This window comes from Anarrhichthys ocellatus, unplaced genomic scaffold (assembly GCF_004355925.1).
Source record: "Anarrhichthys ocellatus isolate YVR2014 unplaced genomic scaffold, GSC_Weel_1.0 scaffold40, whole genome shotgun sequence".
NCBI classification, from domain to species: domain Eukaryota; kingdom Metazoa; phylum Chordata; class Actinopteri; order Perciformes; family Anarhichadidae; genus Anarrhichthys; species Anarrhichthys ocellatus.
In genome coordinates, this window is record NW_022280070.1 from 3550069 (window position 1) to 3566348 (window position 16280).

General features: G+C 43.5%; 2 protein-coding genes across 2 annotated transcripts in view; both read left to right on the forward strand.

Annotated features, from left to right (window-relative positions):
* Positions 1-11977, forward strand: part of kcnt2b (potassium sodium-activated channel subfamily T member 2b) — a 23736-nt gene extending 11759 nt beyond the window's left edge. The window contains exons 14-29 of the mRNA XM_031867824.1: positions 2047-2155; positions 2303-2359; positions 3691-3843; positions 3919-4172; positions 4594-4918; positions 5008-5113; positions 5195-5367; positions 5850-5921; positions 6082-6216; positions 6300-6411; positions 7084-7182; positions 7288-7371; positions 7456-7584; positions 8360-8705; positions 9486-9570; positions 9671-11977. Of these exons, the coding sequence (XP_031723684.1) occupies positions 2047-2155; positions 2303-2359; positions 3691-3843; positions 3919-4172; positions 4594-4918; positions 5008-5113; positions 5195-5367; positions 5850-5921; positions 6082-6216; positions 6300-6411; positions 7084-7182; positions 7288-7371; positions 7456-7584; positions 8360-8705; positions 9486-9570; positions 9671-9788 (2357 nt within the window). The 3' untranslated portion in view covers positions 9789-11977. The remainder of the gene's footprint in view (positions 1-2046; positions 2156-2302; positions 2360-3690; positions 3844-3918; positions 4173-4593; positions 4919-5007; positions 5114-5194; positions 5368-5849; positions 5922-6081; positions 6217-6299; positions 6412-7083; positions 7183-7287; positions 7372-7455; positions 7585-8359; positions 8706-9485; positions 9571-9670) is intronic.
* Positions 11978-12136: 159 nt separating this feature from the next.
* LOC116394686 (C-factor-like) lies at positions 12137-16239 on the forward strand. The gene is made up of 5 exons (XM_031867952.1): positions 12137-12648; positions 15177-15231; positions 15401-15588; positions 15676-15837; positions 15956-16239. The coding sequence occupies exons 1-5, from the start codon at positions 12505-12507 to the stop codon at positions 16100-16102; spliced, it is 696 nt and encodes a 231-aa protein (XP_031723812.1). The 5' UTR covers positions 12137-12504; the 3' UTR covers positions 16103-16239.
* Positions 16240-16280: the final 41 nt, after the last annotated feature.

Here is a 16280-nt window from a genome sequence, read left to right on the forward strand (position 1 = left end):
TGTGTGTGTGTGTGTGTGTGTGTGTGTGTGTGTGTGTGTGTGTGTGTATGCACAGTGTGTCGAGGTCTGTAACTGGTTTCGCTCCTGGTCTGGGTCCAGGCACCTGAAGGATGGAGGGCTGTGGTGAACAGTAAAGAGATAAGACGATGGGATGTGAAGTGATCAAGAAGGATGTTGGAAATTGGATATTGGAGAGAAGTCTCAATTTGGTGTGTGACTACTGTGTCTTTGGGAGTTAGAAATGTGTGTGTGTGTGTGTGTGTGTGTGTGTGTGTGTGTGTGTGTGTGTGTGTGTGTGTGTGTGTGTGTGTGTGTGTGTTGGTGTGTAAGACACAGACAGAGAGAACAGAATGTAACAATAATGAAATGTTGTTGCTCCATAAATGCCACATCAATGTTTTTGTCTTTTACTCTGCAGGCATTCAGATGCCCATTGCTCTGTGAAAGCCTCCGTTTCGAAGCAAATTCACCGGTTGAATTGCAAGTGTTTGCGTGTGAGCTGCATTATGATGTACTGTTCTGATCCAGAAGAACATTTGTGCTTCAACAGAAGATCCACAATCAGTAGTTTTAATTGTCACTCAGACTGCCAGCTGATTGAGACTGATGCTTCTTGTCAGGCTCTGACGTTCATTCCCAATTATTTCCTAATACAGAGCACATATTGTGCTTTTAGGACCTAGCTCAACATTGTTGGTAAACAAGGCAGCTCTAATATGCCTGTGTGCTCATCACTGAAGATAATGCAATCTAGAATTACACAGCAGGGGAAAAAGATGCTCCCTGCGCCAGATTCACTGATTGGCTCGCGACAAACATGAATCGCTCTGTTGGTTTTTCCTTTCAAAGAGGAGGCCGAGTGGCAACAGGTAAACGAGAGGAGCGTCATCTCTGTTTGGTCAGTTTGGCTCAGGGCTGCGTTAAGTCACGGATGATTGATTGAAAAGCTGTTTAATAAGGCTGACACCGAATCACTGGCTTGTTTCTATAGGTCTTCCCATCACCGCCACCCCCCCCAAAAAAACCAGAGCGGTGGGTTACAGTAGTGACATGAAATTGACCCCATGAGAGTAAACAGGGAGCTGGTGCAAGAGGATGATGAAGTTGTTTTTTGACACGGTTCTCTGCTTGACTCATTCTTTGTTAGATAAAACAAATTGACGCAGTTTCCAACATAAAATTGTTACATGTTTAATGTTTAATTGAGTGTTGGCTTGTGCCTTTTAGTAGCAAGATGCCGCCATTTTAACCCTCTAATCATGGAAATGCATGAATCATTGTGTGTGTTTGCAAGAGCCACAGAAGTTTCCAGAGAGAACTGTCCACATTGTGTATTATGCTGAGTAACTAACCTGTAGCAGGCCCCTGATCAATAAACTTCTCAACTGCATTGTCAAGTTTTTTTTTTCAATTTTTCTTTTACTTTAATTTAATTTATTTCATTATTTATATATTTTCCTTTTATATGATTTTTTTTCTTTATTTAATTTATGTATATATATATATATATATATATATATATATAGATAAATCCTTTTTTAAATTTAATATTTATTTAATGCAGGTAATGCATGCTGCTGTTGTGCAGGGGTTGGGTGCACTTGAAAGGTGGGTGGGGAAAAGGAAAGATTGGGGACCTGTCACATTTGGTACTGGGATCATGTGACGGGAATTTTTCAATGTTTCACATTTTATAGACCAAATCACTCATTTAAAAAAAAGAACAGATTAGCTCTTCTTTTAGCGCCACAAATGACATTTTATTCTCACTCTTATGTCAGGTGGAAGCATAAACTTCAGAGACGTCTCTATCCAAACATCAGCAGATAAAACTGTAATCTTCACGACCAAATACCACCAAGGATTAAGTGAGATAATCCGTGACCCTTTTATGTTCCTCCAGGATTAATGGGATGAAATTGACTTTCTTTTCCAGCAGCGCATTTGTATTCAGTGCAGCTTTGTTGGGCTCAGAGTTTAAACTTTTACGGTGTTTGTGTTTGCCGAATTAGGTCATTTTGCCCTTATTGTGTCCTGTGTCTGCAGATCATGTGGTGTGTGAAGAAGAGTTTAAATACGCCATGCTGGCTTTAAACTGTGTGTGCCCCGGTACCTCGACACTCATCACTCTATTGATCCACTCCTCCAGAGGACAGTAAGTTCACTTTCCTTCTCTCTCCCGGTCCCTCTTTCCATTTGATTGTTCACTGTTCAGTCTTGACAGTGAAATGTACAGTAGATATAGTGAATAGAAGTGAGCTGCTTCTATTCTCCTCACCATCACTCAACTTCTTTTCCCCAGAACGGCACCGCAAGAGGCCTTCAAGCAACGTGTAGGAGCCTTTCAAGCCCTCAACAGGTATAGGATTCATCTGATCTGCATTCACACCCCAGGAATACTGTAGTGTGTTTGTGCTCGATATTCATCCAACTCCTCTGTCAACCTCCATTGTTTGCACACTGAGCTGTGTGAGTTTATGAGGACATTTTGTTAAAGGAGCGGAATCTTGTTATTTAGAAACTGCGTTTGTTTTTTTGCTTGTTAGATTCAGTTTATCGCTGAAAACAGGAGTGACTATGAAAAGCACCCGAGCGTTGTCCGATGCACAAGATACTTTCTACTTTTTATCATTAGGGCATTAAAGCAGAACTAGACCAGTTGTGTTACTGATGACAGTAAATGTGCTTTGTTAGATACCCTGATGAAGACCTACTGTGGTCAAATCATGATGCTTCTTTTAATGATTTAGCCACTATAACAGAGGTGTTTTAATATTTCCTTTCTTGGTTTCTCAAAGATGTTGGAGAGCCTGAATAGCCTTCATGTTTATTTACATTTTTTTCCCCGTTTTCCAAGACACGGTTTAATCTGCGGTTGATTACACGGAGCCACCAGTTCTCTCTCTCTCTCTCTCTCTCTCTCTCTCTCTCTCTCTCTCTCTCTCCTAAAATGTTTTTTTTCTGTAACCTTTCATTGCGTTACATTTGATTGATTTTTATGTGACTGTCATCTTAAAGCCCCAATTTGTGACCCTAACGTTAACAATAGGGTATCCATACAAACGTATTAAAAGGCAAAAAGCACAGAAATGTCACACAGCGATTGTCAACAAAGAAATAAGACAAAGAAATAATAAGACTCTATAGCTTGTGTCTGATGAGTGCAACATTTAAAAGCAGGGTGTTTCATAAGTACGTTTCTATATCTGGATGTGATACCATTTGGTTTATTGGCCGTGACGATGCTACATGATTTGTCCTCCTCCTCTCTTGCCTTACACTTAGTTCCTGTAAACTGCTAATTTGCTACAACACTCTTTTATATAATGCAGTCTTTGTCGCAGGCCACCCACATTCACACTGCCTCCACACCCTTGCTTCAAGCATCACATCTTTAGCCTCCGTGTCTAGAGCCATATCCCCCAGAGAAAAATGCTGTCCACTTAGCTGTGTGAGTGTGTACACCTGGGACCTATTGTTAGGACAGGCTGTGTGTCCTTGTGTACGTCCGTGTGCCGATTGAAGGATCGATTAGCAAGTCTGTGACAGAGATGTAAGATGGTAACTCTGAAACCTTGAGTGGAAAAACTTTGAGTGTGGCCCTGGTGCTTAGCTGGAAGCTTTGTGTCCTGTTTTCTAAAGGTCAGTCTTTCCCCACATGGCCAATGAATCCTGCTTTTTCTGTCTCAGGGAGGGCGGTGGATGTTCAGCAGACCAATGGCACCGAACCTACCGGCGCTGCTCGGCCAATGAGGTGCATCACATCCGCCTGGAGGAAAGTAAATTCTTCGGGGAATACCAGGGCAAGAGCTTCACCTTTGCCTCCTTTCATGCTCACAAAAAGTAAGTCGTAATATGAACAGGGCAAGAAGTGAGAAGCTGCACTGTTCAGAGCTGACCCTGTCTTTGCTGCTGCAGGTATGGAGTATGTTTGATTGGAGTGCGCAGATTGGACACCACCAACATCCTGCTGAACCCTGGACCCTGCCACATCATGGGGGCCTCTGACACGTGCTTTTACATCAATATCTCCAAAGAGGAGAACTCAGCATTTGTCAGGGGCCACAAGGAGCCATCGTGGGGCAGCACGGGGGGCAATACCAGGGGAGTGCACCAAACGATCTACCATGGACTCACCCGCCTGCCAGTCCACAGTATCATCGCCAGCATGGGTCAGTCAGATATGCACATCACAAAGACTGTGTAACATTCCCGCACTGACCTTCTGTTTGCAGTTTCTGTGTTGGTTGAACATGCAAAACAGAAGCACCGTCAGAGCTGTCACAATTATGCAGATCTCACATTTGACACGAATCTGGGTGTTTAAAAAAAATATGCATAGCTTTTCCGAGGAATTATCATGTATCTGATTATAAGTCACACTTGATAAGAGCATCTGCCAAATGAACTGAAATGTTGCACACTGTGGTTTTACAAACACACCACCTGGTGGACAACAGTGAAACGGTGCAGCTCAGTATTTTTCAATTTCATCAGTACAGTATGTATTATCAGGGGGCAGTGCAAACCCACTGTGCATCGTGTTTGAACCTTTAGCTTGATGATCACCGTGGCTGTGTGTGCATGTTACAGGCACAGTGGCCATCGACCTGCAGGACTCCAGTGACAGCAGCCCGGAGGGCCAGGAGCCGGGGAGCACTGTGCTAAGCAGCGGAAGAGGAAGCAGGAGCAGCTCCAGGACGGAGATGGGTGGCGCCAACACTTTGGCCCTGCCTGCCATGGGTGAGTCCGCCGAGGAGAGGCGGCACAGCATCGCCCCTGTCCTGGAGCTGGTGGACGGCGTAAACAACCCCACCTTTGACCTGCTCGGAGACCAGTCAGAGGATGAGGGGGGAGACGAGGGCAAGGAGGACAGCGACAGAGACGAGAGCGCCCATTGGTGGGGTCGACACTGCGAGTGAGTCACGAGGATGCTGTTTGAATTCTCATTCATGGGTATAATGAAGTGTAAACTTGTTCAGAGGTAACTGCGGCCTTGTGCTACAGGTGGGTGAAGGGATACCCGCTGAACTCTCCATACATCGGCAGCTCGCCTGCGCTGTGCCACCTTCTTCAAGAAAAGATGCCTTTCTGCTGCCTGCGCATGGACAAAGTAAGGGATTCAAATGGCTTGCTATGACATCACAACTTCACATCGCTGTCATCCTCCATGACCACTGTGCATCTCTCCTAGGCTTGTCACCACACCCTTTTTGAGGATGCCCGCTCCTACGGCTTCAAAAACAAATTGATCATTGTGTCCGCGGAGAGTGCAGGAAACGGCCTGTACAATTTCATTGTCCCTCTCCGGGCCTACTACCGACCCAGGAAGGAGCTCAATCCCATCGTGTTGCTGCTGGAGAGCATGTGAGAACACATTATTTGGCCATGCTTATGAAAACGGCTTCAAACTGAAATAGGTTGCACGTTAATGTTGCCCAAAATGTTTGCTGTGAGCACAACAGCTACGCTACAAATCTGGTTTGCGCAGTAAAATAGATTCCTTCTTTAAATGTAGCCAGCGGAGGAGAGAAACGGTGCTATTTAAGGTCACCGTAAACATGATTTGTGAAATGCTGAACGCTTTCAGGGCGATGCGCACCACAATCCTGCGTTGTGTATTGTGGCTGGTACACAGACGCAGTCAGCCAAATGAGAGTGGAATTCAATAAAAAGGCAATAAAATGCCGAGTCACTCCAGTGTAGTGCTGTTATTTTCAGCTTTCTCTGCAGGCAGTTTGGCTGTGTTGTATTTCTCAGTCTCTGTGGGGACGTTCACTCTTCATCATGGAAAATATAATTCTCCACTGGTCGGAATCTCAAGTATATTTGTTGGTTGATTGTTTCAGACCTGAAGCAGACTTCCTGGAGGCAATCTGTTGGTTCCCCATGGTGTTCTACACAGTGGGCTCCATCGACAAGTAAGAAGTAACAAGTCCACGCTGATTTCTTCATGTATCTTTTTCATCTTCTAGTATTTCCTGAATCTTTATTAATGTAAACCTCTCAGATGACTTACTCTTTGATTTATTCGCACTGCCCTTCAACACTAATCTTACCCCCCCCCCCCTTCTCTCTCAGTCTGGACAGTTTGCTGCGATGTGGAGTCACTTTCGCCGACACCATGGTGGTGGTTGACAAAGAGAGCTCCATGATCGCAGAGGAGGACTACATGGCTGACGCGAAGACCATCGTCAATGTCCAGACCCTCTTCAGGTCTGCTTTGCCCAAACTTGCTCTGCAATATCTCACACACTATCTTAAACTGAGTATTTTTTTATTTTTTTTCTTCATCTCAGACTTTTCCCAGCTCTTAGTATCATCACGGAGCTCACCCACCCAGCCAACATGCGCTTTATGCAGTTCAAAGTCAAAGACCACTACTCTCTGGCTCTGTCCAAACTGGAAAAGGTAAAAGCTTCACACTCTCAAACCCCCCCCTCTTTTTCAATCTCTCATTGTCCTCAACCCTCATAATGACAAAAAACAATGACGGCAGACTGTTTTTCATCATGAAAGCCATCTTTTATTTAGTATTCTCAGTGATATTAGAAATGCATCCACTGTAAAGTGTTGCAGTGAACATTTGTAACTGATTATAGCCTCTTGTGTTGTTAATGCTGCTCTCTGTGTGGCAGCTTATGAGTTCTCCCCTCGGCCATCAATAACATTTATTCACAAATAAGTAAATTTGTCACTCTTGACATTACATATTAAAATTAATTTAAATCTGGGATTAACATAACATAGACATTTCTAGCAGTGTTGCCTCACAGCAGGAAGGACTTCTGGCTAGCTTGTTCTTTGTTTGGGCAATGCATGTGTGTGTTTTCTTGTGAAGCTAACTCCTGAAGCTGTAGAGATGTTGCGTTGCATTCGGTCCAATGAATGCTGAATAGATGCTTGAAAATAAATAAGAAAGAAAAGAAAAAGTTTTATGGGTGTAGGTCCAACGATGATGTTTACAAAAACTTTCATTACTACTTTTCATGTCTACCAAGACTAGTGTAATCAGGAAAAAATGTGTGTGCGTGTGTTTGTGTGTGTGTGTGTGTGTGTGTGTGTGTGTTTGATCTGCAGAAGGAAAGGGAGAAGGGATCCAACCTGGTGTTTATGTTCCGCCTGCCCTTCTCTGCAGGGAAGGTGTTCAGTGTCAGCATGCTGGACACTCTCCTCTACCAGGTATCTGGAGCACAAACTCTTCACCCTCACTGAAAAAAACAAAATGTGGCAAAATGCCAAATATGGTCTGTTTCTGTTGACTTGTATACCGTGCTCTCCTGCCAGTCATTTGTGAAGGACTACATGATATCCATCACCAGGCTGCTGCTGGGTTTAGACTCCATGCCTGGCTCAGGTTTCCTTTGTGCTGTGAGTACCCCGACACAAAAAGCTTGAATTCAGACTGTTTGGACTGTGAAGTGGCTCCAAAGGCTGATTATTGTGTTTTCCCAGATGAAAATCACAGAGGATGACTTGTGGATCCGCACCTACGGCAGGCTCTACCAGAAGCTGTGCTCCTCCACCGGAGACATCCCCATCGGCATCTATCGGACGGAGGCACATAAGCTTCCCGTCTCTGAGGTGTGCTGCTGCTGTTACTAGTTTGATGGCCACTTTAATTAACAAGCTTCCACCCTAAAGCCCTGCTAGTGGCTCCTAGAGGCCGTAATGTTCATTACATCCAACAATAAAATAAGAGTTGGAGGAATAAATGAAACACTGATGATATTTAAAGAGAGAAATTAAATATAATAGATAACCAGATATTATTCATTGAGCTACTTTTTAAAAACGTCCTCTATTTTCTGAAGAGTTTCTTGAATGTTAAAACTCTCACTCTTTTGCTTTCAGTTACTACAATGTCACTATTTCTATCATTAGTTACAAAAAGGTATAAATACAATTAAGATTTATTTAAGTAGATCTATCCAAATGCTGATTCAATTTGTAAGTGAATGCAGAGTTGTGGAGACACAATCAGATATGAAGACAGTCAGATGATCTTAGTTTTTGACTTGTGTATTCATCCCGTGAGATATAAAGTAACAAAAAAAACATTCTTGCATAGTTCAGTTGCTTAGTCTTAATTGTTTCAAGAAAAACTGGGGCCGTGGCGGATATGTCGGTTACACAAAAGATGCTTAAGAATGTTTTATTACTCATTATATGCAACAGAGTGTATCTCGGTCATCATTCATTTAAAGAAGGATAGGAAAGTATTAATTCCTCTTCTTTAAGAGAAATCAGAGACATCACTGGTGAAGAACTGACTCATTAAAATCTGTGTGGGTTGGAAGGAGATTAAAAGCGTGTGTGTATGTGAATATGTGTGTGTGTGTGTGTGTGTATGTTACAGTCCCAGGTATCCATCACAGTGGAGGACTACGAGGACACCAGAGAACCCAGGGAGCCCCTGCTGTCCCGCACCAGTGCTCACCGTAACAGCACCTCCTCGGAGCCCATCTCCACCTCCTCCCACTCGTCAGACCACCCGCTGCTCCGGAGGAAAAGCATGCAGTGGGCACGGCGGCTGAGCAGGAAGGGGGGGCGGGGCTCCAGCGGGGCCAAGGGGGGTCCGGGCAGTGCTGCAGAGAGGATCAACCAGCAGAGACTGACCCTGTTCAGACGCTCTGAGAGGCAGGAACTCAACGCGCTGGTGAAAACCAGGATGAAACACTTGGGCCTTTCTCCAACTGGATTCAGTACGTCCATATGTAGTTTGTTTATGAAAGTATGCTTCTCTTAATCTCAAGTTTACTCGTGGTTGAATGCAACTACATTTACTCATGTACTGTACTCGGGTACAATTTTGATCTACATTTGTATTTGAGTATTTCCATTGTATGCTACTTAATACTTCTACGTTTCAGAAGTACACATTGTGATTTTACACCTTTACATTCATTTGATAGCTATAGTTATTATTTACTTTACAAATGACGATTGACATGAATTAAAAAAATGATAAGCTTATGAAATACAATGCACTGTTGAAGCTTAATCCAGGGTTCCCCAAATTGTTTAGCTTGTGACACCTTACAGTAGTTAACACTCGCTCCACCTCAACCAGCTACAACATGCACAATAATACATGTTATTTATACTTACATGTCACCTTTTTGAATCAGCAATACTTCTGATACTTGAGGTATACTTTGCTAGTAATACTTACTGTACTGTCATTTTACTGTCCTCTCACTGTACTTTTAAATAATTAGGATTTTGAATGCTGTATTTTGTCCTGTATTAACGTATTTTTGCATTGCTGTATTGCTACTTTTACTTAGGATAGGATCTGAGTACTTCTTCCACCTCTGTTGTTGTCGTTGTTGCTTGCGTCCATTTTTATCTAAGTTTGTCTTCCTGTACTGTGAATCACAGTAACGAAGCCTCTATGATGTGAACGGATGTTGCACAGCCGGCTGTATATCCTGTGCCTATTTTAATTCCTGCATCACTCGCCTCTTTTCTTCCTGCGCCAGATGGGATGACAGACCAAGGGAACAGACTGTCTTATATCCTCATCAACCCTTCTCCAGACACCAGACTAGAGCTGCACGATGTCGTGTGAGTACACAACGCCAAATGTAATTGATAGCACTGTAAAATGAACACGGCATGAAAACTATTACAGGATTTGCCGCCCCTGTCTGTGCCCCATCTGCAGGTACCTGATCAGGCCAGACCCCCTCTCTCTGGTACCCAATCAGGGTAGCAGCAGGAAGTGCAGCGCAGGGATCTCGGAGAGTCACAGATTCGATACACAGGACAGCACCCATCTGTGAGAGACAAAACAAATAGACAAATATACTGTCAGAACACTGCCAGCGAGACAATAACAGACTCAAAAATCAAGAAATGGTGAGATGGAAAGGGATGCAGCCAGGTGGCACATGGCCCTCATATTTCCTCCACATTCAGTCAGGGTGAACCGATAGGTGCCGGTGTTGCATGGACCCTTTCTATAACGATGGGAATGTTTTGTTTATGCACCTTTCTATTTTCAAAGCGGAGAGCTGCGGACACAGAAGTGCATTTAATGAATAACTGTACGTATTTATATCTGTGTATGTGCATGTTATGTACTGCATCATGTATGTGCAGTGTGTGTGTGTGTGTGTGTGTGTGTGTGTGTGTGTGTGTGTGTGTATTGTACGTATGTGCAAGTGTGTGAATGAGTATGTGTATGCTTATGGATCAAGAGCAAGACACTGCCAATTTTATCAGGACAGCGAAAGGACTCGGCTGCCAAATGAAAGTCAAGGAATGTGTATTTTTGTGTCCTTCTCTGTGTCGTAGGTGTGTTTTGTCAGACTTAATGTTGTTTGACGTATTTTAAAGTGACACTACAGTGCACACATCCCTTTTTTTTGTTGGTCTTCATAAAGCCTTTTTTAAAACTTTTTACCGGTTGCTTTCACAGTCAAACGCACACATTAGTTTGTCCCTCACCAGCAGCGGAGGAATCCAAAGAGCACCAGTCTCAATAATTGATAGACGTAGACAGCATGCATCGTCAGGGCAGGGCATTCAGTCTCATTGCTGTCAGAAGTCTGTTACTGTTTCCAGTTATGCGAGTTCTCTCAGGACAAGCCTGTTCTTGAGTTTACTGTTCGCCTGTTGTTGTTTTTTAAAGTCCCGCCCTTTCTGCTTCTGTCAGTCAGTGTGAGCCGTCCCGACACCAGCTTGCTTTTTCTGATATGCATGTTAGAGATGCAAGGGACAGACAAAATAACAGAAACATACACCATGACATCACGCCATCCAATACAATAGCCCTGCAATAAATACTACCTTTGTGAAGCTTATAATGAAATGGTTTCAGAAAGGTTTCGATTCAGCTCTGTTTTAGGGCCGATTTATAAACTTGACAGTTATATAGTTGCTGTATTTATTGCATAATAAATATCCACTTTAACAAGTAATTACTTTGCTAATCAAGAATTTAATTAAAATCTATAATATAATTTGGTTTTCAGGCAGAAAATAAAATCGAATTTCTCTGAAATCAAGTGAAAATGTGTGGGATCATTCTGCTCGTTTATCGGTCTTATTCAATAGATTTTCAGTTGTTTTATGGAACCTGAGATTTTAATCTGTTATATTAAAGTACATTACCTGTTAGGGTGGACATTTATGCTGTTTGTTTACCAAGGATTTGCCAACATCTGAAAAACTTTTGTCGGAAATTCTGAATGTGCTGTTTCACACAGAAACGGGGCAGCCATGTGGTGGGAATGCTAACCTGCGACCCTGCCAACACCACCGCTGTAGCTTTAGTGCCAATATAACAGATGCAAATATGTACAAATTAAAGTCAGCCATTATAGCTTGCCATTGCTTTGTTGCCTTTGTGGTGTCAATTTGTGCAGGTTTATCTCTTGGAACGATTACACTTGTTAGAATCATAATTGTAGTCATACGTAAAACTGTCAAAGTAGTCACATTATTCTATCTTTGATTGTCTGACACAGTAGGTCTTTTGTGGGTTTCGGCAAGTTCACGTTCCTGAGCTATTTTTGCCGCGATACTTGTGTATCACACTAAATGGCTCTAATTCCTTGAGCGTAATGTCCCCATGGCTCACCAAAGACCACACAACACTGCTGCAGAAGATAAGATGAGATAAACCTTTATCTTATCTCGTCGTGTCTGTATTTTTCCTATAGCAGCACAAGGATATAGAAATAACTACAGATAAATAGAGAAAGTACAAAAGTAATAAGAGTTATATCTCTCACACTACTTGAAGACCGTCCAGTTCCAGCCGGACCACAGAGCTGGCCCTCATTACCAGCCTCTGAAGTCTGCCGGACTTGCCACCCCAGCAAAGACCAGTGCTCTGGACGCTTCAGACTGGCAGAAGATCTGTAGGAGCCTGTTGCACGCTGAAAGATCGGAGTCTGCTCTGTCCCTTCCCGAAGACGGCTTGTTGTGTCCAGTCCATTTTTTTTTTTTATTGATTTGGACCTCAAAGTACTTGTATGAATCCGCCCTCTCCACCTTCTTCCCTGGATGATAACTGGAAACAGTGGGCCTCCTGTTCCTCTGGTGCTCAACTACCAGCTCTTTGGTCTTGCTGATATTATGCTTGAGTTGATTTTTGCACCATAGCTCTCTATCAGTCCTCTGCTACTCCTCCTCGTTGTCTTAGGTGAACCGGAATAGTGAAGAGGAACGGCCCCTCAGCAGGCCTGGAGAAGTCGAAGTACTAGACTCTCACAGTGCTTGAGAGGGCCTTGTGGGTCAGGAAGGTGACACCAGCAGTTAGTTGATTCTGCTTGACATGAAACTTCTATACACTGTTGGTGCTTATTTTTTTAGTTGCCTTTTGTTTGCCTCCTTATCTTTCTTTAATTTATGGCAAGGCTGTTGGCTGTTGGATAGTATACACACTCTTTTTGAGATGAGAATGTGGGTGTGGTCAGGTTAACAACCAAATATTAAACGGATGCTTTCTGCAAGAGCTCAGATGAAGAATTACAAACTGAGGAAGGGGAAATGGCAGCTCAAGCAGTCAGCGTGCTTATCACAGGAGCCAACAGAGGCCTGGGCCTGGAAATGGTTAAGCAAATGGTTGAGGCCTCCTGTCCAGTAGGAAAGCTGTTCGCCTGCTGCAGGGAACCAGATGGACCCAGGGCTGAGGTGAGTCTTGTAGTGTTTTTTTTCCCTTCGTTGATGATCAGATTCTTTATTTTGTTTTTAAATTTTTTTTTATTTCTTGGTTTATTTGATAAGGGACAGTGCGCATTCATAAAAACATTGCTGTAAATGCGCCAGAGTTAGCCAAGAGGCTATATTTTTCATCTGTAGTTCCAAGGCAGATGTTACAAAGTCAACCTAAAAACAGAATATAAGTAATAAACATGATAAATAAAGTATAAATTTACAAAGTTATGCAATATATACCCTTTACAAAGCGTGCAGAAAGAATGAAATAAGAATATTAATAGAAGTGGTATCATCATTCAGGAGACTCTTATACTACATTGTCAAGTAAGACATGCAACTCAGAGGCTCTCAAATCAACACATACAAAGCCGATAAAATGAGGGATAACTATATTAAATAGAAACATGGACTACAGACAAGATTATGCTGCATTGTTAGACACTAGAAAACATCCATGTCAGAAGCCCAAAACACAAAAGCATGCAGAGTATGTGAAATATATAAGTCAGTCTGACACAGCTAAACAACAATAAGACGCATTCAAGCAGGTCTTTGACTTTATGACTCATGTTAAAACTCAACACTGCTGGCTCAGTAACTGTTATCTATCTGACTCGTGGTGAGACACCACAGGATCTCACTATGGAACTCAGTAACGAACACCAGCAGAACACAAGCGATTGGATTTTCTTCAGTTCACGCAGATTTATTTGCATCACAAATACAAGTAAACCGAGCTGTCCGGAGTCTACTAACTTCACAATAGCACCGTACATTACTTTATAGCTCCAGTCTGCCCTTCGGAGATGTCCTCCTCCTCCTCTCTGAACTTTCACTTAGACAAGGTACACTGTGTACCTCGGACGTAACAGGGATTTTTGATTAACCACAGGCTGTGTTACTTATTTATCTGCTTCACCCTCCTCCTATCTTCACCCGGGCTCCAAGGCCGCTATAATAGACTCCCTGTCTCTTCCTAATCAACTAGTTAGTGATTCATTAGTCTGTGCATGAGTTTAATTCTGCAGTTGGTAAAGCTGGCGCTAACTTTAAGGACTATTATACAGTTTGATAGCTCAACCTAATATAATACAGTGCATTCAACACCATCCAACCACTGCTGCTGAGTGAGAAGCTGCGGGTGGTGGGGGTTAACGCGTCCACCGTCTCTTGGATCACTGACTACCTCACAGGCAGACCACAGTTTGTCCGACTGGGCCGTGTGCTGTCTGATGTGGTGGTCAGTGATATTGGAGCCCCACAGGGAACTGTTCTGTCTCCCTTCCTGTTCACCTTGTACACCACTGACTTCCAGTACAACTCGGGGTCATGCCATCTGCAGGAGTTCTCTGATGACTCTGCAGTGGTCGGGTGTATAGGGGATGGACGGGGGGAGGAGTACAGGGCAGTAGTGGATGACTTTGTGGAGTGTGCCGGTAGAAAGCACCTGGTTCTGAACGTGGCCAAGACTAGAGAGATGGTGGTGGACTTCAGGAGGAAGACGACGGCTCCACAACTGCTGAGAGTTCTGGGAGAGGATGTGGACATGGTGGAGGAGTACAAGTACCTGGGTGTCTCCATCGACAGCAGACTGAACTGGAAGACCAACATCAACGCTGTGTACAAGAAGGGGATGAGTCGACTCTTCTTCTTGAGGAAACTTCGATCCTTCAACGTGTGCAGCAAGATGTTGGAGATGTTCTACCAGTCTGTTGTGACCAGTCCACTGTACTTCGCCGTAGTCTGCTGGGGGAGCAGCATTGGAGCCGGAGACACCAACAGACTGAACAAACTGGTTAAGAAGGCCGGCTCCATCATTGGCTGCAAACAAGACAATCTGGAACAGGTGGTGGAGAGGAGGACACTGAAGAAACTATTATCCATATTGGATAGCCCGGACCACCCTCTCCACCACCTACGGCAGGGACAGCGGAGCACTTCCTCCAACAGACTGATCCAGCTCCGCTGTCACAAGGACAGACACAGGAGATCATTCCTGCCAACTGCAATGAGACTGTACAATAAATAAACCTCTGGCCAGATCATCCTACACACCGCTACACTGTTGTTGTTTGCTGTTGGTTGATCTTTGCACTACTGTTTAGTTTACCTAGTTAGTTCATTTAATGCTATTCTATTTCATTGTATGTACCGTACATTTTTATTGTTATTTTCTTTTCTTTATATTTAATATGTTCTACTCTGTTATTTTATTGTATAAATTGTGCATTTTTCATATTTCATATTTTATTTTTACTCTGTTACTTTGTTTGCTGAAGTATATCTTTGCTGCTGTAACAAACAAATTTGTGGATGAACTCAGTTTTACAGATCTGCAGATCAAATTGACTAATCGAGCAGTTGACATGTTATTTGACTAAGAATTTCTTTGGTCGAGGACGGCTGAACTTTCCACCGCTGGATAAAAGTGAGTGCAAGTGATCAACAGCGTGTGGGATTCTCTGCTGAATTACAAACTTGTCTTCTCTGTATATTTTAAGGCCTTGCAAACACTGGCAAAGAAGCACCCTGACATCATCGTTGTCGTCCGTCTGGGTACGAGCTCTCTCTTTGTGTTACGTTGTGTTGAACCCTCCGTCCTGCTCCCATGTTGTCCTGGCACGCACTGGCCTCGACTCTATGAATAGCTCGCGGCTCTTGATATTTATCTGACTGTCTGCTATTGATCACCTCTGATGCTCCACTTTCCTTCTCTCTCTGTCAGACGCCACTGACCTTTGTAGCATTAAACTGTGTGCGCAGCAGGTGGGCTCTGTGGTTGGGACGGGGGGTCTCAACCTGCTGATTAACAACGCAGGCATACTGGTTAAAGCCACCGTGCAGGAAACCACTACTGAAGACATGCAGAACACCTTCAACACCAATGTCATTGGCCCTATGAACATCATTAAAGTAAGGGAGAGGAAGATCTGACACACAGAACTCTAACACTGTTCAAGTTTCCTCTTGCTGACTGTCTTGCTGGTGGTCATCATTTAGGAGTTCCTGCCTCACCTTCGTGCAGCAGCGAAGGCCAGTAGGATAACAGGGATGTCCAGCAGCAAAGCAGCCGTCGTCAGCATCTCCTCATTTCTGGGTTCATTGGAAGTTGTAAAACAGTCATATGCCCACTTCCGTGCCGTCCCCTACCGTGTCAGCAAAGTGAGTGACAACCTGTTAACACTGTGACCTGCTACTCAATGGCTTCATCTTACATTTAAGTGCAGCTGTTCACCCATCACCTCAATTGCTTCATCCGTCCCCCCTCTTCTCTCCTCAGGCAGGTTTGCATATGCTGACACTGTGTGCTGCAGAGGAGCTAAAGACGGATGAGATCCTGTTTTCTCTGATACACCCTGGCTGGGTGCGCACTGACATGGGTGGAGAGGAGGTGAGTCAGCAGGAAACAATGTCGAGGAAGCTCTGAATGACACTTTACTTTATCAACTGAGAAGCACAACATTAAAATCACACCATATGATTTCACAGGATCAGATTCATAAAACTTATTCATTTTAAAGATTCATCCTACACAGCACAGGCTTGTTTTATTCATGCGTTTCACTTCTTTAAAGTTCATTTTAAGCCTTTAAAGAAATTTGCAA